This window comes from Nerophis ophidion, linkage group LG09 (assembly GCF_033978795.1).
Source record: "Nerophis ophidion isolate RoL-2023_Sa linkage group LG09, RoL_Noph_v1.0, whole genome shotgun sequence".
NCBI classification, from domain to species: domain Eukaryota; kingdom Metazoa; phylum Chordata; class Actinopteri; order Syngnathiformes; family Syngnathidae; genus Nerophis; species Nerophis ophidion.
Window position 1 is genome coordinate 47,142,953 of NC_084619.1, and position 25,631 is coordinate 47,168,583.

The window sequence follows — 25,631 nt, forward strand, 5'->3', positions numbered from 1 at the left end:
GCTATTCGGCCATAGCGTGGGTGTACCTAATTAAGTGGCCCATAGCATGGCTGCCTTATTAGCATTGCCGGTAAAATGTGCAGACCAAACGATCAGGACTTTCGCATCTTGTGACACTGGAGCAACTTAAATCCGTCAATTGGCAAGTGTTTGTTTCGCATTAAATGTGGGTATCTAGTTTCAAATGTACATACAGCTAGCGTAAATAGCATGTTAGCATCGATTAGTGTAGCATGTTAGCATCAATTAGCTGGCAGTCATGCTGTGACCAAATTTGTCTGATTAGCACATAAGTCAACAACATCAACAAAACTCACCTTTGTGATTTCGTTGACTTAATCGTTGCAAATGCATCTGCAGGTTATCCATACATCTCTGTGCCATGTCTGTCTTAGCATCGCCGGTAAAATGTGCAGACACTCTGGCAAATTCAATGGGGGTCTGGCGACAGATTTCTTGCCAGTGGTGCAACTTGAATCCCTCCCTGTTAGTGTTGTTACACCCTCCGACAACACACCGACGAGGCACGATGTCTCCAAGGTTCCAAAAAATAGTCAAAAAAACGGAAAATAACAGACCTGAGACCCGGTGTTTGTAATGTGAAAATTAATATGGCGGGTGTGTTACCTCGGTGACGTCACGTTCTGACGTCACCGCTAAAAGACGGATAAGCAGAAAGGCGTTTAATTTGCCAAAATTCACCCATTTAAAGTTCGCAAATCGGTTGAAAAAATACAAGGTCTCTTTTCTGCACCATCAAGGTATATATTGACGCTTGCATAGGTTTGGTGAAAATGTTCCCCTTTAACATCATCGGTCTCAGCGAACCCTGGCTTAAACCAGATGACTTTTTTTGCGCTAAGTGAGGCATGTCCTCCTAACTATACATATGCGCCTATTGCCCGTCCCCTTAAAAGGGGGGGGGGGGGGGTCGCACTAATATACAACGGAAACTCGTTTGAGGTGCTCACTATGAGGTCTGTCACACCGCTGCCTCTATACCTGGCTGTTATCTACCGCCCCCCAGGGCCCTATTCGGACTTTATCAATGAATTCTCAGAGTTCGTTGCTGATCTAGTGACGCCCGCCGATAATATAATTATAATGTGAGACTTTAATATCCTGCGATGAGGTGGCGACTTGTCCAGGGTGTACCCCGCCTTCCGCCCGATTGTAGCTGAGATAGGCGCCAGCACCCCCCGTGACCCCGAAAGGGAATAAGCGGTAGAAAATGGATGGATGGACTTTAATATCCACATGAATACCCCATCGGACCCACCGTGCGTAGCGCTCCAGACTATAATTGATAGCTGTGGTCTTACACAAATAATAAATGAACCCACGCATTGCAACGGTAATACGATAGACCTTGTGCTTGTCAGGGGTATCACCGTTTCCAAAGTTACGATACTTCCGTATACTAAAGTATTGTCCGATCATTACCTTATAAAATTCGAGGTTCAGACGCATGTTCGTCAAACTAATAAAAATAACAACTGCTATAGCAGCCGCAACATTAATGCTACCACAACGACAACTCTTGCTGACCTACTGCCCTCGGTAATGGCACCATTCCCAAAATATGTCGGCTCTAATGATAACCTCACTAACAACTTTAACGCCGCCCTGCGCGAAACCATTGATAACATAGTACCGCTAAAGTTAAAAAACACTAAACTTGAGGTGCACCATCAAGTATGTAGTGATAGTTTAATAACTTATAAATGCATGCTTACCTTAGCTAAAGCTAAATATTACTCGGATCTCATCCACCTTAATGAAAACGATCCTAAATTTAGTTTAGTACGGTAGCATCGCTTACCCAACAAGGGACCCCTTCCAGTAGTTCCACCGACTCAGCAGATGACTTTATGCAATTCTTTAATAAGAAAATTGAAGTCATTAGAAAGGAGATTAAAGACAATGCGTCCCAGCTATAACTTGGTTCTCTTAACACAAATACGATTGTATATCCGGCGGATAATACCCTCCAAAATAGTTTCTCTCATTTTGAGGAAATAACATTAGAGGAATTGTTACAACGTGTAAATGGAATAAAACAAACAACATGTTTACTTGACCCTCTTCCTGGGAAACTGATCAAGGAGCTCTTTGTATTATTAGGTCCATCAGTGCTAAATATTATAAACTTATCACTTTCCTCGGGCACTGTTCCCCTAGCATTCAAAAAAGCGGTTATTCATCCTCTTCTTAAAAGACCTAACCTCGATCCTGACCTCATGGTAAACATGGTGTCTCACCTTCCCTTTATTTCAAAAATCCTCGAATAAACTGTTGCAGAGCAGCTAAATGAACACTTAGCGTCCAACAATCTATGTGAAACCTTGCAATCCGGTTTCAGGGCAAATCACTCTACGGAGACAGCCCTCGCAAAAATGACTAATGATCTATTGCTAACGATGGATTCTGATGCGTCATCTATATTGCTGCTCCTCGATCTTAGCGCTGCTTTCGGTACCGTCGATCATAATATTTTATTAGAGCGTATCAAAACACGAATTGGTAAGTCAGACTTAGCCCTGTCTTGGTTTAACTCTTATCTTACTGACAGGATGCAGTGCGTCTCACATAACAGTGTGACCTCGGAATACGTTAAGGTAACGTGTGGAGTTCCCCAGGGTTCGGTCCTTGGCCCTGCACTCTTCAGCCTCTACATGCTGCCGCTGGGTGACATCATACGCAAATACGGTATTAGCTTTCACTGTTATGCTGATGACACCTAACTCTACATGCCCCTAAAGCTGACCAACACGCCGGATTGTAGTCAGCTGGAGGCGTGTCTTAATGAAATTAAACAATGGATGTCCGCTAACTTTTTGCAACTCAACGCCAAAAAAAACGAAATGCTGATTATCGGTCCTGCTAGACACCGACCTCTATTTAATAATACAAATCTAACATTTGACAACCAAACAATTAAACAAGGTGACTCGTTAAACAATCTGGGTATTATCTTCGACCCAACTCCTCGCCAAGGTTCTCATAGTCATCATTGTCACCGACGTCCCATTGGGTGTGAGTTTTCCTTGCCCTTATGTGGGCCTACCGAGGATGTCGTAGTGGTTTGAGACACTAGTGATTTAGGGCTATGTAAGTAAACATTGATTGATATATATATACCCAATCGAGGCACCCACATGTATATATATATATATATATACATATATATATATATATATATATATATATATATATATATATATATATGTATATATATATATATATATATATATATATATATATATATATATATATATATATATATATACTGTATATGTGTGTGTGTTTACATACTATAATAACATAATGGATATATAATTAATCCATCCATCCATCCATTTTCTACTGCTTATTCCCTTTCGGGGTCGCGGGGGGCGCTGGCGCCCATCTCAGCTACAATCGGGCGGAAGGCAGCGTACACCCTGGACAAGTCGCCACCTCATCGCAGGGCCAACACAGATAGACAAACAACAATCACACTCACATTCACACACTAGGGCCAATTTAGTGTTGCCAATCAACCTATCCCCAGGTGCATGTCTTTGGAAGTGGGAGGAAGCCAGAGTACCCGGAGGGAACCCACGCATTCACGGGGAGAACATGCAAACTCCACACAGAAAGATCCCGAGCCTGGATTTGAACCCAGGACTGCAGGAACTTCGTATTGTGAGGCAAACGCACTAACCCCTCTGCCACCGTGAAGCCCCTATATAATTAATGATTATTATAATTTCTTATTAAGAGTTTGTGAACGTCGCCACATCAAGAGGAGCCAGATGAGGTGGTTCGGGTATCTATAGTCAGAGTGCCCCCCGAACACCTCCCTGAGGGGGAGGGGACCTTTACGTGTTTAGGGTGCGTTCGACCGGTAGGAGTCCACGAGGAAGACCCAGGACACGGTGGCGAGACTACGTTTCTCATTTGGCCTTGGAACGCCTCGGATTCCCCCGGGTAGAGCTGGACGAAGTAGCTTGGGAGAGGGAAGTCTGGGCTTCTCTGCTTAGGCTGCTGCCCCCGCAACCCAACTTCAGATAAGCGAAAGTGGTGTGGATGGATGGACTATGTGAGAGTTCAACTCCGACCTTGTTTACTTCCGTGACGGCCTCTTTAAAGCTTTGTAATCACTCATAAATATCATGCAGCCTAAAGTCAAACATGAATGAGTGTGGCAAGTGTGTTTTCCATTTTTTTCCCATCATGCCTTGCAAGGGATTTAAATGGGTGTAATTTCAATTTTTTTTGTGGTGATTGGACATTTTTTTTTATAATATCCCCAAAGTTCAGTGAGCAGGTTGCGTTAGGTGTGACCATGTGTGTTGACTTTGTGTGCTGGTAAAAACTGTTTTCCTGCAACATGACCAGGATAGGTTGTTTGGATCGGGTCCTATAGCTAAATGCTGTGCTTATAATATCAAGAAAGTACACATCATGGTCACTGACCTGAGTTTCATCATGGTCACTGACCTGAGTTTCTCACATTGTCCAAAAGATGGGTATTTAAATTTACCACGAAAACAACCTGCACAGACAGGTTTGCTATAAAATTGAAATAGTGCTGTTGTCTTGAGTGCCAAAATGACGATCCCGGTGGGTCGCATTTGGCCCGGGGGCCAGGGTTTGGACACCCTTGGGCTAGTACTGTAAGTGAAAATAAAAGGGGATTTTTGTTTACTTCCTCATTATTCTTGGGCACTGCCCCAGTACTCACGTTTCTATCAATAACCTAAGCAACTTATTAAATATAACATAGCAACTTGTTAAATTACTTTCTATGTACAAACCCCGTTTCCATATGAGTTGGGAAATTGTGTTAGATGTAAATATAAACGGAATACAATGATTTTCAAATACTTTTAAAACCATATTCAGTTGAATATGCTACAAAGACAACATATTTGATGTTCAAACTGATAAACATATATTTTTTTGAAAATAATCGTTAACTTTAGAATTTGCTGCCTGCAACACGTGACAAAGAAGTTGGGAAAGTTGGCAATAAATACTGATAAAGTTGATGAATGCTCATCAAACACTTATTTGGAACATCCCACAGGTGTACAGGCTAATTGGGAACAGGTGGGTGCCATGATTGGGTATAAAAACAACTTCCCAAAAAATGCTCATTCTTTCACAACAAAGGATGGAGCGAGGTACACCCCTTTGTCCACAACTGCGTGGGCAAATAGTCAAACAGTTTAAGAACAACGTTTCTCAAAGTGCAATTGCAGGAAATTTAGGGATTTCAACATCTACGGTCCATAATATCATCAAAAGGTTCAGAAAATCTGGAGAAATCACTCCACGTATGCGGCATGGCCGGAAACCAACATTGAATGACCGAGACCTTCGATCCCTCAGACGGCACTGTATCAAAAACCGACATCAATCTCTAAAGGATATCACCACATGTCCTCAGGAACAGTTCAGAAAACCACTGTTACTAAATACAGTTCATCGCTACATCTGTAAGTGCAAGTTAAAGCTCTACTATGCAAAGCGAAATCCATTTATCAACAACACCCAGAAACGCCACCGGCGTCTCTGGGCCCGAGATCATCTAAGATGGACTGATGCAAAGTGAAAAAGTGTTCAGTGGTCTGACGAGTCCACATATCAGATTGTTTTTGGAAAAATTAGACATTGTGTTATCCTGACCAAAGGGGAAGTGAACCATCCAGACTGTTATTAACTCAAAGTTCAAAAGACAGCATCTGTGATGGTATGGGGGTGCATTAGTGCCCAAGACATGGGTAACTTACACATCTGTGAAGGCACCATTAATGCTAAAAGGTACATACAGGTTTTGGAACAACATATGCTGCCATCTAAGCGCCATCTTTTTCATGGACGCCCCTGCTTATTTCAGCAAGACAATGCCAAACCACATTCAGCACGTGTTACAACAGCGTGGCTTCGTAAAAAAGGAGTGCGGGTACTTTCTTGGCCCGCCTGTAGTACAGACCAGTCTCCATCGAAAATGTGTGGCGCATTATGAAGCGTAAAATACGACAGCGGAGACCCCGGACTGTTGAACGACTGAAGCTCCACATAAAACAAGAATGGCAAAGAATTCCACTTTCAAAGCTTCAACAATTTGTTTCCTCAGTTTCCAAACGTTTATTGAGTGTTGTTAAAAGAAAAGGTGATGTAACACAGTGGTGAACATGCCCTTTCCCAACTACTTTGGCACGAGTTGCAGCCATAATATTCTAAGTTTATTATTATTTGCAAAAAAAAAAATAAAGTTTATGAGTTTGAACATCAAATATCTTGTCTTTGTAGTGCATTCAATTGAATATGGGTTGAAAATGATTTGAAAATCATTGTATTCCGTTTATATTTACATCTAACTCAATTTCCCAACTCATAGGGAAACGGGGTTTGTATTTTTGTACAACGCACGGAAATAAATATACTGTAGTGGGCTATACTTGGAGCTAGTACATTTATTATTCTTAGTGAAAATGGATTAAAATCATGTAATACAAATTGTACTACTTTTGTTGCTTTGGTGCAGGCCAGACGCCAGTTTGAGCAAACGAGCTCAGCATAGAAAGCCACACAAAGTCACCCATTGCCTTGGGGCTTTCAGGGTGTTTGGATGACATCACGACAGTCAAAATGAGAGCAAGATAACAATGACATGTTGTATGTAGGGACGGCGTGGCGCAGTGGAAGAGTGGCCGTGCGCAACCCGCGGGTCCCTGGTTCAATTCCCACCTAGTACCAACCTCGTCACGTCCGTTGTGTCCTGAGCAAGACGCTTCACCCTTGCTCCTGATGGGTGCTGGTTGGCGCCTTGCATGGCAGCTCCCTCCATCAGTGTGTGAATGTGTGTGTGAATGGGTAAATGTGGAAGTAATGTCAAAGCGCTTTGAGTACCTTGAAGGTAGAAAAGCGCTATACAAGTACAACCCATTTATTTATCATTTATGTTTATTGGATGACTTTGGAGCAATATTATCAAATAGGTTACTGCCAGATAAGGCCAAACTGATTAACACAACATTTCTTGACTTTCAGTTTACCAGTGACCGGGCCAAAAAAGTTTGCATTCACGCTGTGATTGGCCACAGAAAGACGGACTCAGCCCGGTGATAGCTTTAGCGGAGATGCACTCGCAGAGACGGTTGGCTGCCATGAAGTTGTCCCGTTTTGTGGTCTTATCTACACGGCTACGTTTGTACCAAATATGGATAATCTGCTGACGTCACCAGTGGTCAAATTCAAAAAGTCTCCTTCTGAGGAAGTATGAAGGAAGGCAAGATTGCTTTATAAATATCTCTGCAATGCCTCCTCTTATGCAGGACTTATGCAGATCCCAAATACACAACAACAACTGTTGCTATACCGTATAAAATCAAAACACATTTAGACTAGAAGTCATTGTACATATTATGTCTCGCTGTTCTCTGGTGGGGGTTGGGCAGCGGGGCCACTGAGCTGTTGGTTCAGAGGCAAATTTTCTCAGGGAGAAACTTGTTTGAAGCCTTGCGAGGCGAGGAAGCAATTAAGGATCGATGCATATTGATCTTGGTCCCACGGTGTCGAGATGTGACCGACACTATGCAAACTATTTAAAGTGTCAATTCTAACAGAACTAGACGTTTTGTTGGTCCACTCACACCTTGTGGGTTTTGCCGTCTGGCTCGCTGCTTGAGGGAGGTGGGATGTGTGGGGGGTGCTTGGCACTGGGCGTTTGGGCAACATTATACAACCTTTAAGTGTTGTATAATGAAATCAAGAAATTAACAAAAGTATATACAGTATATATATATATAAATATTAGGGCTGTGAATCTTTGGGTGTCCCACGATTCGATTCAATATCGATTCTTGGGGTCACGATTCGATAATATATCAAATTTTTCGATTCAATTCGATTCTCGATTCAAAAACGATTTTTTTCCCGATTTAAAAGGATTCTGTATTCATCCAATACATAGGATTTCAGCAGGATCTACCCCAGTCTGCTGACATGCAAGCAGAGTAGTATATTTTTGTAAAAAGCTTTTATAATTGTAAAGGACAATGTTTTCTCAACTGATTGCAATAATGTACATTTGTTTTAACTGTCAAATGAACCAAAAATATGACTTATTTTATCTTTGTAAAAACATTGGACACAGTGTGTTGTCAAGCTTATGAGATGCAATGCAAGTGTAAGCCACTGTGACACTATTGTTCTTTTTTTTTTAATTTTTATAAATGTCTAATGATAATGTCAATGAGGGATTTTTAATCACTGCTATGCTGAAATTATAAGTAATATTGATACTGTTGTTGATGATATTAATGTTTGTTTCAATACTTTTGGTTTGTTCTGTGTCGTGTTTGTGTCTCCTCTCAGGTGCTCTGTTTATTGCTGGGTCAGGTTTGGTTTTGGAATTGGATGGCATTCTTATGGCATTGCTGTGTAGTGGTTTGTTGGATTGATTAAAAAAATAAAATAAAAATAAAAAAATATATATATTTTTTAAACAAAAACAATTAAAAATCGATTTTTTAGAATTTAGAATCGATTCTGAATCGCAAAACAAACGATTCGATTCGCAATCGAATCAATTTTTTCGCACACTCCTGGCGCCTATCTCAGCTACAATCGGGCGGAAGGCGGGGTACACCCTGGACAAGTCGCCACCTCAATATATATGTATATATATATATATATATATATATATCCATCCATCCATTTTCTACCGCTTATTCCCTTTTGGGGTCGCGGGGGGCGCTGGCGCCTATCTCAGCTACAATCGGGCGGAAGGCGGGGTACACCCTGGACAAGTCGCCACCTCATCACAGGGCCAACACAGATAGACAGACAACATTCACACTCACATTCACACACTAAGGCCAATTTAGTGTTGCCAATCAACCTATCCCCAGGTGCATGTCTTTGGAAGTGGGAGGAAGCCGGAGTACCCGGCGGGAACCCACGCATTCACGGGGAGAACATGCAAACTCCACACAGAAAGATCCCGAGCCTGGATCTGAACCCAGGACTGCAGGACCTTCGTATTGTGAGGCAGACGCACTAACCCCTCTGCCTCCGTGAAGCCATATGTATATATATATATATATATATATATATATATATATATATATATATATATATATATATATATATATACATATAAAGAGTACAGGCCAAAAGTTTGGACACACAGAAATTTATGTTGGTAGATGAAGTCATTATTATTCGATAGTTTACTCTTTCTATGATAAACTTGCCATGATATGAATTTGTTTCTTGTCAAAAATTTCTTTTTTTCCGAAGGTTTAGGTTGAATATTTAATAAATAATAGCGGTGGTGTATGTGCTACACTTACATTTGCATACGCGTCATATTATTCGGCACCAACAGGCACTTCATTTCTTCCCAAACTTAACCCATCAGCAAGCAGCAGCTCGGTCCAATATTAAAAATAAATTTTAAGTTTATATTTATTTTAAGTTTTTTTTACACATTTTTTTACCTTCAGTAATGTAATGTATCAAATCAAATATTACACTAAGAGTAGCTGAAACAATTTCTGTTGTTACTAGTTTGCTTTGACCTTTTTTTTTTTTTTCTTGCAAAGGCTATTTTCTACCTTTACGTAGCGTTTGCCTTACATTGTGAGGAAAAACATCTCATGTGTTTTCTCCATTAATGACGCGCTTTTTGTAGAGTTGGAGCTTGTTGTACATTCCAATGAGATAAGTACAAGGACGCAGAGTTTGTTTGGGGTGGGAAGAAGAAGAACAGAGAAATTCCAAGAAGGATAAGAAAGTGTGTTGGGACGAGTTGCATTTTAGTTGACACCAGGAGAAGACCATTTAACTGTTCTTCCTGTTTTGACATATTTCACTTATAGTGTTTCATAAAGTAATAATAATCTAATTAATATAGTTAGTACAACTTGCATGGAAGAAGAATTTTCGGTATCAAACTGTCTAATCTAAACATAATCATTCAACTCCCCTTGTTCATTATGCTCGTGCTTTTAGGGGTTTTTCGATCCGATTATGATATCGGATAATAGCTCGATATTATAAAAAAAACAACTAGTATGGGATTACATGGGCTGGGATTTAAAATGTGTGATATAACCTCCGACACAAAGTCGTGTGCAAAGCTGGACAGCCAGTTAAAATCTAAATGTCCTCCAATAAACATAGAAGGTTGGTCTTTTGTTGTATTTTAGTCAAGTCTTTAACAAAAGGTAAACATGGTAGGCTATAGGCCAACAACAACAGCTAAACACACAATAGCACACCAGTTAGACCTTCGGAAGAAGTGTCTTTCATTGAATAATATTACAGTCTAAAACAGCCCATTGGTCAATATGAACAAATATCATATTTTACGAACCATAGGGCGCACCGGATCATAAGGCGCACCGCCGATGAGTGGGTCTAGTCAGGTCTATTTTCATACAAAAGGCGCACCGGATTATAGGGCGCATTAAAGGGGTCATATTGTGATTTTTTTTTTTGTTCTGAATCGAAAACTTTTCCTTTCTTTGGGTAAAATGTTGCATAGTTTATGTTTTACAGACCACCTTCAAGCCGCTTTAGGATGCGCCGTTTTGTGGGCGGTCTTATTTACGCGGCTCACCTTTGCCAGAGTCTTCTCCCTGTCATCTTTGTTTCTCTTACCGGTGTAGCATGCAAGGACGGGAAGAAAAGTCAAAAGATGGCGCTAACTATTATAATGACATTCAGACTTTACTTAAAATCAATAACGGAGCAGCATCTCCTCATCCGCGGCTCACTCGTGCAACATCAACACCGGAAATGTGTCCCGTGAAAAACCGTCCGACCGGAACTCTCTAATAACTAAAGTTCCTTGGGTGAATAATGTAAACTAACTACACCGGTATGTTTTAGCGCTTTCATGGCAAGTTTACTGACAAATATAAGTAAGAGCTTTACACTACTTTATTTTAGAAATGGCAACAGCGGAGGATCCCATAACGATAAGATAGAGAAAAAAAAAAAGCTTATCGACTACGGTGTCGATACGGACAACAAAGGCGGATGCGCGCAAATGTTCAGGTCTTATGCAAATCTCACATACATATCAGCAGGTACCAGAATGAAAGAAAAGTTGCTTTTGCATATTATTGCGAAACAAAACGCCAGATAATATGTCTTACCTTATACACACACCATTGTAATACTCGTATGTTGAAGCACAGTGCAATCCATCAATGGGTGCGGCTTCATAGCTTATCAAAGTCGTACTAAAACATTTTGACAAATTGTTGCACACCGTGTGTAATGTTCTATATTTTCAACGGAATATATACAATTTTGGTATTGTTTACTTGGGTCATATTGCAGTCTACACATATCTCTTGTGTAACCTGACTCTCACCAAATCCTTGTAGTTCGCTGAGCTCCACAAAAGGATCTGGGAGTTCTCAACAGGAAAAATATTTCAGAAGGTGGGACCCTTGTGAAAAAAATCATTATGTGTGATTGGATAAACCACTTGTCCGTTATCTTGAACGACATGCTACTTCAACCACTCACCTCAAAATCAACCCGTGACGCTGATGAGAGCGATGCTGGGAAACTCAAACTCGGTCGGAAGAAGAGCCAAAACATCCTTGCCACCAATAAATGCCTTCAAAACCGTTCTCTGTTTATCTTTTAATTAATTAATAATCGATAAATTTGACAAAACAGTTGCAATAGCAGAATCAATGTCAGCACACCAGTCGCTTCGGCGCTATGTCGCATATATGAAATCCCACCTGGCGATCCTGATTGGTTTATTATTTTTTGCTATTTTGAAGGAGTTTGCAATGCCTTCGAGCCTACACCCTTGTGTGGCACTCAGCGAACTACAAGGATCTGGCGAGAGTCAGGTTATCTCTTATGTGTGACTCCCATCAAATTGCAGTGTACACCTATCTCTTATGTGTGACGGCCTTCTACTGGTCACACTTACGAAATAAAATAGCTTTGAGGTCGGTAAGCACAACCAAAATTACTGTATTCTGTACATTAGACGCACCGGGTAATAAGGCGCACTGTCGAGTTATGAGAAAATGAAAGGATTTTAAGCATGCCTTATAGTCCGAAATACTTAGAGCTGCACAATTTTTACACACACAAAGTCTCCAAGGAATAAGCGTATTAAAAAGTATCCAGTAAGAAACATAGCCGCATCATTCAACTTACTGAGCCACACACCTAACTTCTGTCATGTTCTGTGGTCACGTTTTTTTTAGTTATGTTCTGATGGTTTAAGACTCTTTTTCATTCCTGTTAACTCTCCATTGTTTTGCCACCATGACGACCGATTAGTTCACCTGTACTCATTTGGACTCATGCACCTGATTTGTTTAGGAGTCACGCACCTGTGTTAATCATTTCACTATTATTTAAGCTTGTAGTTGCCAGGCAGTCGGCCTGGCGTCATTGTTGTTGTCCCATGCTCTGTTCACTCTGGTTATGTATCACTCTGCTCATTTCCTTCCAAGTAAGTTTTGTTTATTCATGTTACGTTTAGCTTGTCTTTTGTTTCATATCCATAGTTTTGCCTTTGTGGTAGTTTTTGTTTTTTTTAGCCAAGTTTTTTCTCCGCTTTGTGCACGCCTTCAGTTTGCAATTTTTTTATGGACAAATTAAAACATGTCTTTATCTTCACGCCATGTCCCGTCACCTTCCTTTGCATTCCGGGAAAACAAACCACACCATAGCCCCCGTTTTGACAACTTCATGAATTATTGTGACCACTAGGTGTTGCTGAAAAACAATTACCACTACACTTTGAGTAATTTCATTTTTATTATCGTTCCACACTCTACAACTATGCAAGTACAGTGGAACCTCAATTTACGAACCCGTCTATTTGCAAACTTTCCGATTCACAAACTTTTTGATAGAGCCAAATATGCCCCCGTGTCCGAACCATGTGTTTGTGCAAGAACGCTACTTTGGACATGTTTTGTCCGTTTTTCCTAAAAAGACAATAGTCCAGGGTGGAAAAAAGGAGGCAATCGCTGTGGAGTAGGGTTGTACAGTATACCGGTATTAGTATAGTACCGTGATACTAATGAATCATATTCGGTACTATACCGCTTCTAAAAAGTACCGGTCCCCGATCCCCTTTTTTTGTAACGGGCATGACGTCACGTTGTGGTCACGTTATTATATTGCCGGTTTTACGAGCAGAGGAGCATGTTCGGTAGCGCACAATCACAGAGTACTTAACAGCAGACACAGTGTGTAAGTGTCGTGTCTTTGTGATCATGTTTTGTTTGGTTATAATCTGTTGGTTTTTGGACTCTTTGCGCACTCTTATTTTGTCACCATGACAACCTGTCATGTGTTCGGACTCACGCACCTGTCACTAATCATGTCATTATCCAAGATGGCGGCGCCCGGAAGGGCTGCGACATTGAGGAGCTCTTGCTAAATATGGAACATTTGGCAGAAATACCGAACAATTCTACAAACTTTATGGCTGGCTCACATCGTGGTCACTCCGTGATCACGTACGACCGCCAGACACTTCTGGATGTGGACATATCGGGCCGTTTTGGACTGATAGACGCGTGCTTGCTAGACCTGCTAACTAGCACGGGAATACTTTGGCGGCTACATCCAGCGGCCTGTGAAGCAGGGGAGTATAGTAGCAGCGGGGGCCGTCTACGGAGCAGACGGCAGCGGTGTGATCGGAAACGCGGCTGCCGAGCAGGGCTAAAAACAAAGCAGAAGGCTAATCCCCACAGAACACCACTTCCCTCCATCCTGAAGCCGGATTTAAATGGAAGATGCGAGACTGCTGGTCTGGGTAAGGAGTCAGTTAAATTAGAACAAGTTTTTTCTGCTTTGATTGTTTCAGAGTTGGACATGTGTTCTACTGAGGTGGCAAACTATGATGCGTGTAGTTTATCAAAGCAACAAACAAACAATCGGAAAATTCCCGTTGTACCAATTCCTAGATATGGTCGTAATTATACTACATGCACTGGGCATAATAAACACAACATTATTAATATTGCTACTACGGATAATTTGATCAAAAATTCCCTAAAACAGCCCACCACCTATAATATAGGTTTTTTGCACATAAGATAATTGTCTCCTAAAACGTTGTTAGTTAATGATATCATCAGAGACAACAATCTTAACGTCATCGGTCTGTAGCTCACCGGCGTCAGAATGTAAACAAATGCCATTGGTGGATCTACACCTGACATCTACTGTAATGATACCAAGTACAATAAGGTATCTAGTTGATACTACAATGATTATGTCTATGTTTGTTTAGCATCACAAAATCTTTTTTTTTTTTTTTCAAATTTTATATTATGTTTATAAACTCAGGAAATATGTCCCTGGACACATGAGGACTTACATTATGACAATTGTATGATCCTGTAACTACTTGGTATCAGATTGATACCTAATTTTTTGTCATCATCCAAAACGAATGTAAAGTATCAAACAACAGAAGAATAAGAGGTTATTACATTTTAACAGACGTGTAGACAGAACATGTTAAAAGGAAAAATAACCAGATACCTGTTACGAACTGGTGAGGTGGATCCCAAGGATGCAGAGACATTTTAGTTTGTGGAGAAATGTTCGTCCTTTTATTTTGGCGGAAGGAGGACGTAGCCAAAACAAAGTCGATGGTGGAAGTACAAAAAATACACCATGAAAAAACTACAATGATCAATAACCAAAACTAAACAAAAAGTGCTAGACAAGGCTAGGAATAATACTGAATGAGTAAACGTAAAACAGAGAAACAAAGTACAAAATAAAAACACTAGACGAAGCTCTGAAAGAACTACTTCATGAAAGAAGTTAAACAGAAAAACTAGATACAAAATAAAGGCGCTAGACAAGGCTGGGTAATACAGGCAAACCTGAGAAGATGCACGATTGAATATGGTGTGCAGATACAGACAGAAATAAGCAAGGAAAACTCAAATTACCACAATACCAGCGGCGACCTCAGCTGCTTACTACTCTGACTTCATTGGATAAATTGGAAAAAAGGAGGCAGTACACAAGTGGAACAAAGGTAAATAACATCAACTATTTACTTTATTACATGTTGTAAAAGTCGTCAGTGACAGTCCATTTGTGTAGTTTTTAGCCTCAACCCGAGTGAACCGAAGGCTAATGCTAACAAGCTAGCACTAAAGCCGATGTGTTCATGTTGTCGGCGTGAGATAAACTTTGACATTTATTATTTATATATTGTTATTTACAGCTGAAATGGACCAAAATAAATTGCCGGACTCTCATGAATTTGTCATTTATTGAGAGGACGACTTTCTTACTGTTGGACATTGAGGACAAAAGCCTGACTTTTGACGAACAATTGGGTACACTTTAAAAAAAAAAAATCATATCGTTTTGTATATGATTGCTTTGGATTTCGATGACTTAATTTTTTAGCAAAAGAACTGTGACCTACAGTAATGTTGTCTGTTTATCTACATCAGGGGTCTCAGACACGCGGCCCGCCAGACGTTATTCCTCGGCACCCATCTTAATATGAAAGTTTAATGTTAGTGCGGTCCGCAAGTTTTATATGAATGGCGCTTGACGGCAATGTGTGCGGAGCTGAAGGAATCGACCAAACACGGTGTGGTTTATTTTCGAGGGCGGAACATTGACGTCACTTGCGTGATGCACGCAGTGAAACGTTTTGCCGCTTTTCCACTAGACCGCTCGCTCGCCCGCCTGCTCGCTCTCTCTCACGAGCTCTCTCTGTCACTGTGTGTGTGTCTCCGAAGCATTGATTGATTGATTGAAACTTTTATTAGTGGATTGCATAGTACAGTACATATTTTCGTACAATTGACCACTAAATGGTAACAGCCGAATACGTTTTTCCACTTGTTTAAGTCAGGGTCCACGTTAATCAATTCATGGTAATTCATGGTAATTGTCACTCGGTCCTTCGGCATTCTGCCGAAGGACCGAGCGACAATACAAAACTGTGGAGCACTGGACCCCAGCGCTGATACCTTGACAGAGAGTCGCTGGGCGAATCGGGCGTAAACACGTTAGTTGTGATGTTAGCCCGTTCGGGGCTAATTGTGCTACCGTAACTATAAACTCCATAGCGTGGTCATAACCAAATTCTAGCTGCCGATACGGCGACATCCAACCTTTACCGGGGCTACCGCGCATGCTTGTCACTACCGTTGCATGCAGGGTAGTGTAGTTCTTATATTCCCTAGCTCAGTGGTTCTCAACCTTTTTTCAGTGATGTACCGCCTGTGAACATTTTTTTAATTCAAGTACCCCCTAATCAGAGCAAAGCATTTTTGGTTGAAAAAAATAAGTAAAATATAGCACTATGTCATCAGTGTCTGATTTATTAAATTGTATAACAGTGCAAAATATTGCTCATTTGTAGTGGTCTTTCTTGAACTATTTGGAAAAAAAAAGATTTAAAAATAACTAAAAACTTGTTGAAAAATAAACAAGTGATTCAATTATAAATAAAGATTTCTACATATAGAAGTAATCATCAACTTAAAGTGCCCTCTTTGGGGATTGTAATAGAGATCCATCTGGATTCATGAACTTCATTCTAAACATTTCTTCACAAAAAAAGAAATCTTTAACAGCAATATTTATGGAACATGTCCAAAAAATCCAGCTGTCAACACTGAATATTGCATTGTTGTATTATTTTTTTCACTGTGTATGAACTTACATTCATATTTTGTTGAAGTATTATTTAATAAATATATTTATAAAGGATTTTTGAATTGTTGCTATTTTTAGAATATTTTTAAAAATCTCACGTACCCCTTGGCCTACCTTCAAGTACCCCCAGCGGTACGCATACCCCCATTTGAGAACCACTGCCCTAGCTCATAACATCACAGTAAGTATGTGTATACATTGTTGCTGACTGGAGAAATCTAATTATTATTGTTATTACCTATGACTGATTTATTTACTAAATCCTCATATTGTTCATTTATATATTGATTTTATTTTGTGTTGGAAATAAAAACAAAGACATTTAAAAATACATTTTTTAAGACATCTTTTCTTGCGGCCCAGACTCAGCATTCAGTAGCCCCCAGGTACATTGAGTTTGAGACTCCTGATCTACATAGCATCAGTATAGGAATATAGTAAACCACTCCTCCATACATCATCAGTCTGATTTGAATAAACTACTCAGAACTGTGAAATGCGGTGGAAACACAAACCACACACTTCTACAGGAACCTATAAAACCAGGAACCAGAGGTTCCATGAACTAAACATTCTGAAACCTATGGTGGAAAAGGGCCTATTGTCGGTTATACGGAAGACAACACAAAGTCATTCAACATGAACATTCATTGATCTGGTACATTTTCAAAATCACGCACTGTACAAAAACAATAACCTGCTGTCATTGATATAAGGTCGAATTTCCAGTAAAATATACAATCGGTCCCATTTATGTCGACAACACTTTTATGTTGACCGACTCATTAAGTCCATCAATTGTACTGCTTAATTTCTTCCTATATTAACTTTTTAAAAGAGCACTGTTTGCATCTGTGTTACTCTGGTAACTGCTGTGGGGTGCCATTATGAAAAAAAGCAAAAATAAAAAGTAAACTGGGAACTGAAAGCCAAATAGGGAACTCTGTCTGACGACTTAGACTTGTTGGGCACTATTAAGCAATTAGCAGATGTTATCTTCTGCTCTTCAACACGTCATTCATGCGCCCACAGAAGCACAAAGAGCTGTGCGTGTGTGGAGAAGAAAGACTTTACAGTTGCTGTCACTTAGCGAGTGGAAGATGTGGCATTAAGATGGAGGAGGAGAGGGAAGGAAAGAGGAGGAATGAAAGGAGGGGGGAGTGAAGAAGCAAAGTTAAGTGGCGAGAGAAAAGTGTCAGATTTCAACCTTTAGCTGCTTTTGTTAAAGACTTACTCGCATCCAAGCGAGCAATAACAATTCCAATTGTTTGTCTAGTTATCGAATTTTCTGTTGTCTTAAAGGCCTACTGAAATGAGATTTTCTTATTTAAACGGGGATAGCAGGTCCATTCTATGTGTCATTCTTGATCATTTCGCGATATTGCCATATTTTTGCTGAAAGGATTTAGTAGAGAACATCCACGATAAAGTTCGCAACTTTTGGTGCTGATAAAAAAGCCTTGTCTTTACCGGAAGTCGCAGACGATGACGTCACAAGGGTGAGGGCTCCTCACATCCTCACACTGTTTTTAATGGGAGCCTCCAGCAGCAAGAGCTATTCGGACCGAGAAAACGACAACTTCCCCATTAATTTGAGCGAGGATGAAAGATTTGTGGATGATGATATTAATAGCAAAGGACTACAAAAAAATAAAAAAAATAAAAGCGATTGCATTTGGACCGATTCAGATGTTTTTAGACACATTTACTAGGATAATTCTGGGAAATCCCTTATCTTTCTATTGTGTTGCTAGTGTTTTAGCGAGATTAAATAGTACCTGATATTCGGAGGGGTGTGTCGACGGGTGTCTTGAGGCCAGTTTCTGAGGGAAGTCGACGGCAGATACAAGGACGGCGCAAACTCCACAGATCTCCGGTAAGAGGCGACTTTTAACACAATTTTCTCACCGAAAACTGCCGGTCGACAAATGGTCGGGGACCATGTTCGCTTGACCGCTCTGATCCACTGTAAAGCTTCACCTCCGGGAATTTTAAACAAGGAATCACCGTGTGTTTGTGTGGCTAAAGGCTAGAGCTTGCCAACTCCATCTTTCTACTTTGACTTCTCCATTATTAATTGAACAAATTGCAAAAGATTCAGCAACACAGATGTCCAGAATATTGTTTAATTGCGCGATGAAAAGAGACGACTTTTAGCCGCAAATAGGGCTGCGCTAATATTTCCAGACAGTCCGTGACGTCACGCGCACGCGTCATCATTCCGCGACGTTTTCAACAAGAAACTCCGCGGGAAATTTAAAATTGCAATTTAGTAAAGTAAACCGGCCGTATTGGCATGTGTTCCCATGTTAATATTTCATCATTGATATATAAACTATCAGACTGCGTGGTCGGTAGTAGTGGGTTTCATTAGGCCTTTAAAGTAAGTGCGCTGCATCGGATTTAGGGCTGTCAATGTTAACGCGATAACGACGTCATGAAAATGTTCTTAAACTGCACCGTTTCCTGTGTGACCCTCAGCCCATACCGTGGCCATGAAAAGTAACGTTCCAGCGGATGTAGTGTCACATGTGGGAGCTAATATCGGGTAGAAATGTATGTTACTAAAATAAATCCAGGGAAATCGAGGAGGCACTGATTATTGATCTAATTATTAAACTAATCATTACGTTTGTCAATGAAAAGTCGGGGGTCGGCAACTCGTGGCTCTCTGGAGCGTTTTCAAAAATGTGGGAAAATGGAAAAAGATGGAGGAAAAATATATTTTTTGGTTTTGATATGGTTTCTGCAGGAGAACAAACATGACACAAACCTTCCTTAATTCCGCTGCCTGTATTAAACGAGCGACTTGTCCAGGGTGTACCCTGCCTTCCACCCGATTGTAGCTGAGATAGGTACCAGCGCCCCCTGCGACCCCAAAGGGAATAAGCGGTAGAAAATGGATGGATGGATGGTATTAAACATGCTTCACTGATGAGAGTATTTAGAGAGGGCCGTTTTCTCCTACTAATTTCGGCGGTCCTTGAACTCACTGTAGTTTGTTTACATGCACAACTTTCTCCGACCCTGCCACAGAAAGATGTGTTTTATGCCAAAATGCACAACGGTGAGCTTGGTGGATATTATGGACTTGTTGGGGTGCTAATCAGGTTTTGGTCAGTGCATGACTGCAAGCTAATCGATGCTAACATCCTATTTAGGCTATCATTATGCCCCGTTTGTAAATAAATTTGAGCTCATTTAATTTCATTTGATTATGTCCTCTGTGTATTTCAATGTATATTTGCATGTCTCATGACACATTATCTGTATGCAATATTGACTGCATCATCTCCGGGTTGGGGAGGAGACCCTGCCCCAAATGGAGGAGTTCAAATACCTAGGAGTCTTGTTCACGAGAGGGAAGAGTGGATCGTGAGCTCGACAGGCGGATCGGTGAGGCGTCTTCAGTAATCGATCCGTTGGGGTGAAGAAGGAGCTTAGCCAGAAGGCAAAGCTCTCATCTTACCGGTCAATCTATTTTACCATCATCAACTATGGTCATGAGCTTTGGGTTATGACCGAAAGGACAAAGTCACGGGTACAAGCGGCTAATGAGTTTCCTCCGCCGGGTGGGAGGGCTCTCCCTTAGAGATAGGGTGAGAAGCTCTGTCATCCGGGAAGAGCTCAAAATAAAGCCGCTGCTCCTCCACATCGAGAGGAGCCAGATGAGGTTGTTCAGGCATCTGGTCAGGATGCCACCTGAACGCCTCCCTTTAGGGAGGTGTTTAGGGCACGTCCAACCGGTAGGATGCCACGGGGAAGACCCAGGAAACGTTGGAAAGACTATGTCTCCCGGCTGGCCTGGGAACGCCTCGGGATCCCCCGGGAAGAGCTGGACGAAATGGCTGGGGAGAGGAAGGTCTGGGCTTCCTTGCTTAGGCTGCTGCCCCCACGACCTGACCTCAGATAAGCGGAAGAAGATGGATGGATGGATGGATGGATGGAATATTGCCTGCATTTCTGCTAGTTTATGATAGTTTGCAAACATTGCCCGGTTTGCAAAAATTGCAATAAACCCATTAGAAGAAAACTACCTGAAGTTTTCCTTTAACTTGGACACACAATCTATACCTTTGGCCATTCTGAGCCAGTAATTTCCAGGAGTTATCTCACCCTCTGAGAAGCCTCCGTTTTACTAAAGTTTTCGAATGTTACAAAAATTGGTAGAATAAAGATTCCATTTACACATTTCTGTCAAGGAAAGTTTGCGTCAGCCTGCAACACAGTCATTTTGAAGGTAGGCTGATATAGCTAATAAAGACACTTACATCAAAAAGTGAATTTTGTGTCCTTGCCTCGCTCTTTTTTTAAAATTGTTGGCAAAAGACGGCGCACATTTCCACGTTACCGTCAGTCTTGATAGATCTAATCTTTGCCGGGAAAAAGGATGTCTGCCAGGTTTTTGTGCGTAAGCGAGCTTAATACTTGAGGCCCATGTGCTGGTCAATACAAACAATACCATGGGTCTCATTTTTGCGTTAGAACTACAAAACACTGCTAATAGCATAGCATCAGCTGGAAAAGATTCACCACGTATGGAGCTAACCGATGATGTAACAACCACAGAGCATTTACAATCATGGCAAATCTCAAAGACCTCATTTGGAACAAGGAAGTTACTTATGGCACTTATGAGGCTCCAAAACATGCAAAAACATGTGCCAACAGGTCCAAAAAAATGGGCTTTGCAAATTATGACCCGTTTAAGTCGCCATGTTTTAGTGTAGAGCTAATTGACAAAAACCGCCCAGCAGGTACAGAATATTGATACAACATTGATTATACATACATGTCCTTTAAAACTGACTTCGAAACAAAGTTGCAAAATAGTTGTATTTGTAAATTGAGACAACGTTGATGTGCGACGTTGGATCCACGTTGGTTGGGAAATTACCAAATTTCAATGGTCAAATTAACGTGAAAACTTGACATTGAATAAACGTTGTCAAAAAGCATGTCGTTTTAACGTTGCATTCGTGCTTAGAATATTTCAACGGTCAAATCAACGTGAGGAGCCGAGATTGATTAAACGTCGTCAAAGAGAATGTTGTTTCAACGTTATGTTTGAGTTGCTCAACGTCAGGACCTAAGTCAACAAGTTCTTAACGTTGTTGCAAAGTCTTGTGCCTGTTGGAAGGTTGTCAACATAAGCGAGTTGTACTGTAATAGTGGATTAGTTTGTGACTTTGCACATTACGAGGTGTGTCAGTCCTGCACTGCACAGATAGACAGTACATAACGTTAATAATATGAGTCAGCTGACGTTCAGGCATGCAGACAAAAGAAAACAAGGTATGTCTTAGAGGAAGGCTCTTATCTCAATAATGAATTATTCATCGATGTATTACCATGAAGCATAGCAGCAGCAGAATGACAAGTAAATCGCTTACAATTGTCCATCCATCCATTTTCTACTGCTTATTCACTTTCTGGGTGGCGGGGGGCGCTGGCGCCTATTTCAGCTACAATCGGGTGGAAGGCGGGTTACACCCTGGACAAGTCGCCACCTCTTCGCAGGGCCAACACAGATAGACAGACAACATTCACACTCACATTCACACACTTGGGCCAATTTAGTGTTGCCAATCAACCTATCCCCAGGTGCATGTCTTTGGAAGTGGGAGGCTAATTGGGAACAGGTGGGTGCCTTGATTGGGTATAAAACAGATTCCCCCAAAAAATGCTTAGTCTTTCACAAGAAAGGATGGGGCGAGGTACACCCATTTGTCCACAACTGCGTGAGCAAATAGTCAAACAGTTTAAAAACAACGTTTCTCAAAGTTCAATTGCAAGAAATTTAGGGATTTCAACATCTTTGGTCCGTAATATCATCAAAAGGTTCAGAGAATCTGGAGAAATCACTCCACGTAAGTGGCATGGCCGGAAACCAACATTGAATGACCCGACCTTCGATCCCTTAGATGGCACTGTATCAAAAACCGACATCAATCTCCAAAGGATATCACCACAGGAACACATCAGAAAACCACTGTCACTAAATACAGTTCGTCGCTACATCTGTAAGTGCAAAGTGAAAGCCATTTATCAACAACATACAGAAACGCCACCAACTTCTCTGGGCCCGAGATCCTCTAAGATGGACTGATGCAAAGTGGAAAAGTGTTCTGTGGTCTGTCTGGTCCACATTTCAAAATTTTGGGGGAAATATTCGACATCGTATCATCCGGACCAAAGTGGAAGCGAATAATCCAGACTGTTATCAACCCAAAGTTCCAAAGTCTTCATCTGTGATGGTATGGGGGTGCATTAGTTCCCAAAGCATGGGTAACTTACACATCTGTGAAGGCACCATTAATGCTGAAAGGTACATACAGGTTTTGGAACAACATATGCTGCCATCCAAGCGCTGTCTTTTTCACGGACGCCCCTGCCTATTTCAGCAAGACAATGCCAAGCCACATTGAGCACGTGTTACAACAGCGTGGCTTCGTAAAACAAGAGAGCGGGTACTTTCCTGGCCCGCCTGCAGTCCAGACCTGTCTCCCATCGAAAATGTGTGGCACATTATGAAGCGTAAAATACGACAGCGGTGACCCTGGACTGTTGAACGACTGAAGCTCTACATAAAACAAGAATGGGAAAGAATTCCACTTTCAAGTTTCAACAATTAGTTTCCTCAGTTCCCAAACGTTAATTGAGTGTTGTTAAAAGAAAAGGTGATGTAACACAGTGCTGAACATGCCATTTCTCAACTTTTTTAGCACGTGTTGCAGCCATGAAATTACCGTATTTCCTTGAATTGCCGCCAGGTATATAGTGTGCACCTGCCTTGAATTACTGCCGGGTCAAACTCGTTTCGCAAAATAATTAGCGCATGCTTAGTATTACCGCCGGGTCAAACTCTTTTTTTTTTTTAAATGTTTATTCATAAATTTCAACATTTACAAACAGTTGAGAAACAATAATCAAAATAAGTCCAACAACAGTATAAAACATTACAAAACATTATAAAAACAGTACAAAACAGCGCCAGGGGTTGTTAATTCAAAGTATCAAAAATAGAATACAAAAAAATATGTATATATAATAAACAAAGTGCAAAGCCATTTGCCGGGTCAAACTCGTCACGTCACGAGTGACACTTCCCCTGTCATCATTTTCAAAATGGAGGAGGTTGATTTCAATCATTTGAAATCGCATAAAGGGAAGAAGATTACGAGCTATTCAGTAGGATTTAAGGTCCAAGCTATTGAATATGCTAAAAAGAACAGTAAGCAGCTATGTTTTATTGATATAATGTAGCTGCGTATGTCAAATATGAGTCATTAAATGACTGCCGCCTCCTGGTGGTAGAGGGCGCTAGTGATCCTTCTTGCGACTACTCGGCTGAAGAAGAAGTGACAACAAGTGTCTTGATAAAAGCTGGGAACGGATATGACGCGTGGGGTCCACGACGGACCTTTTAGGATGTAACACCATTACTCTTATGCTGGCTATGTAAACAACCGGGCTGAAATAAAGCATGTTCCAGTCATAAATACCCAGTGTATTATTTATACAATAACACTTCATGGTGGCAGCGGTGGGATAAAGAGATCACCAACGGAGCAGAACGAAAGGGGGAGTTGTCCGAGGAGGATTCTGTCGTCGCCCGTGAGGAGCCGAGCTAACTGATAGCAGCGGTCTGCACGTCGGGAGCAACCCAAACGAGAGCGCGCTACGGCTACACACCGACCGACCATGAACTAGACCAGCAAGAGTGAGCAGTGTGTGTTTATTAAAATAAAACAGTTTTCTAAACTGGACTTTCAATAGAAGCAGGAGGCATTAAAGAAATATCTCCATCGAGACAGAGTGACTTTTAAAACTGAAGAAAGATAAGGAAGACTTCTATAAACAAGTTATTGATGCTTTTGATCAGAAGGAGCTGCGCATGGACTTAATTTATAAGTAAAGGTAAGCCCATCATAACGTTTTTTTTATTAAATGTGCTTTTCATTATGGTACTGGTATCCTTACATCACACTCAAATTTTTAAGCGTAGGCCAAAATTTACCGCATGCCTTTTAAGGCTAAAAGCCTGGTATATTTCATTGGTTTGTTATAAAGTACATTAATTCATTAAAATAAAAATGATAAGAACAGTTGAATTGTAATAAGCGACTCCCGAGCATTAAAAATTGTGATAATGAGCTTCCATCGCAAAAAAAAATTGCTTTCGTAAATGATCTAGCTAAGCAACAAGTGGCCATTTTGGGGAAGCCATATTCTGGGATAGTCCTATGACTGTCCCTGTGTCACATGACAACCATTAACAAAACATGTTGTAGCTTACATTTTAAAACATGGTTAACTTGTGTTTTGCGTGTGTGTGAGAGAGAGAGAGAGAGAGAGAGAGAGAGAGAGAGAGAGAGAGAGAGAGAGAGAGAGAGAGAGAGAGAGAGAGAGAGAGAGAGAGGAGGGGTGGAGAGGAAAGTTGCATCATTTAGCACTCAAGGATTCAAACACATATTAAGATGTGAGTAAACTGGTCAAGGTTCGTCTTCATTGTGACTAAAGGTGCCACAGAAACTGTTGGTATCTGCCTGGTCACGTGGGTCCGGCCTCCATGTCCTTATATGGAAAGCGGAAGACCCGCACCTGTGAGCTGACGTCACCGTCGTCAAACTACCTGCGGTTGTCTCTTTGAACCAGCCAGTCGGAGTCGTACAGAAGGTTGTTGAAGAAGCGGGAGGAGAAGAAAAAGCAAGACACGGGAAAAAGGGGAAAACAGCAAGAGAAGAAGAAGCCATTTGAACGCGAACACTTGCTGGGGAATTTATTTTCATTTGTTTGTCGCTTCCAGGAAGACATTTTGGGGACAGGCAGACAGATGGGGGCCGCCAGGTTTGCGGTGTTGGGAACTTTGCTCATGCTGCTTCTGGTAAGTTCTTACATTTCCGCGTGTTGACTTCTAGCTTTTATGT

At 41.1% G+C, this 25,631-nt stretch overlaps 1 protein-coding gene across 1 annotated transcript in view; it reads left to right on the top strand.

Annotated features, from left to right (window-relative positions):
- The first annotated feature begins 25,197 nt into the window (after window positions 1-25,197).
- cdh1 (cadherin 1, type 1, E-cadherin (epithelial)) overlaps window positions 25,198-25,631 on the top strand; it is a 55,203-nt gene continuing 54,769 nt past the window's right edge. The window contains exon 1 of the mRNA XM_061911083.1: window positions 25,198-25,588. Coding sequence (XP_061767067.1) covers window positions 25,538-25,588 — 51 coding nt within the window. The 5' untranslated portion in view covers window positions 25,198-25,537. The remainder of the gene's footprint in view (window positions 25,589-25,631) is intronic.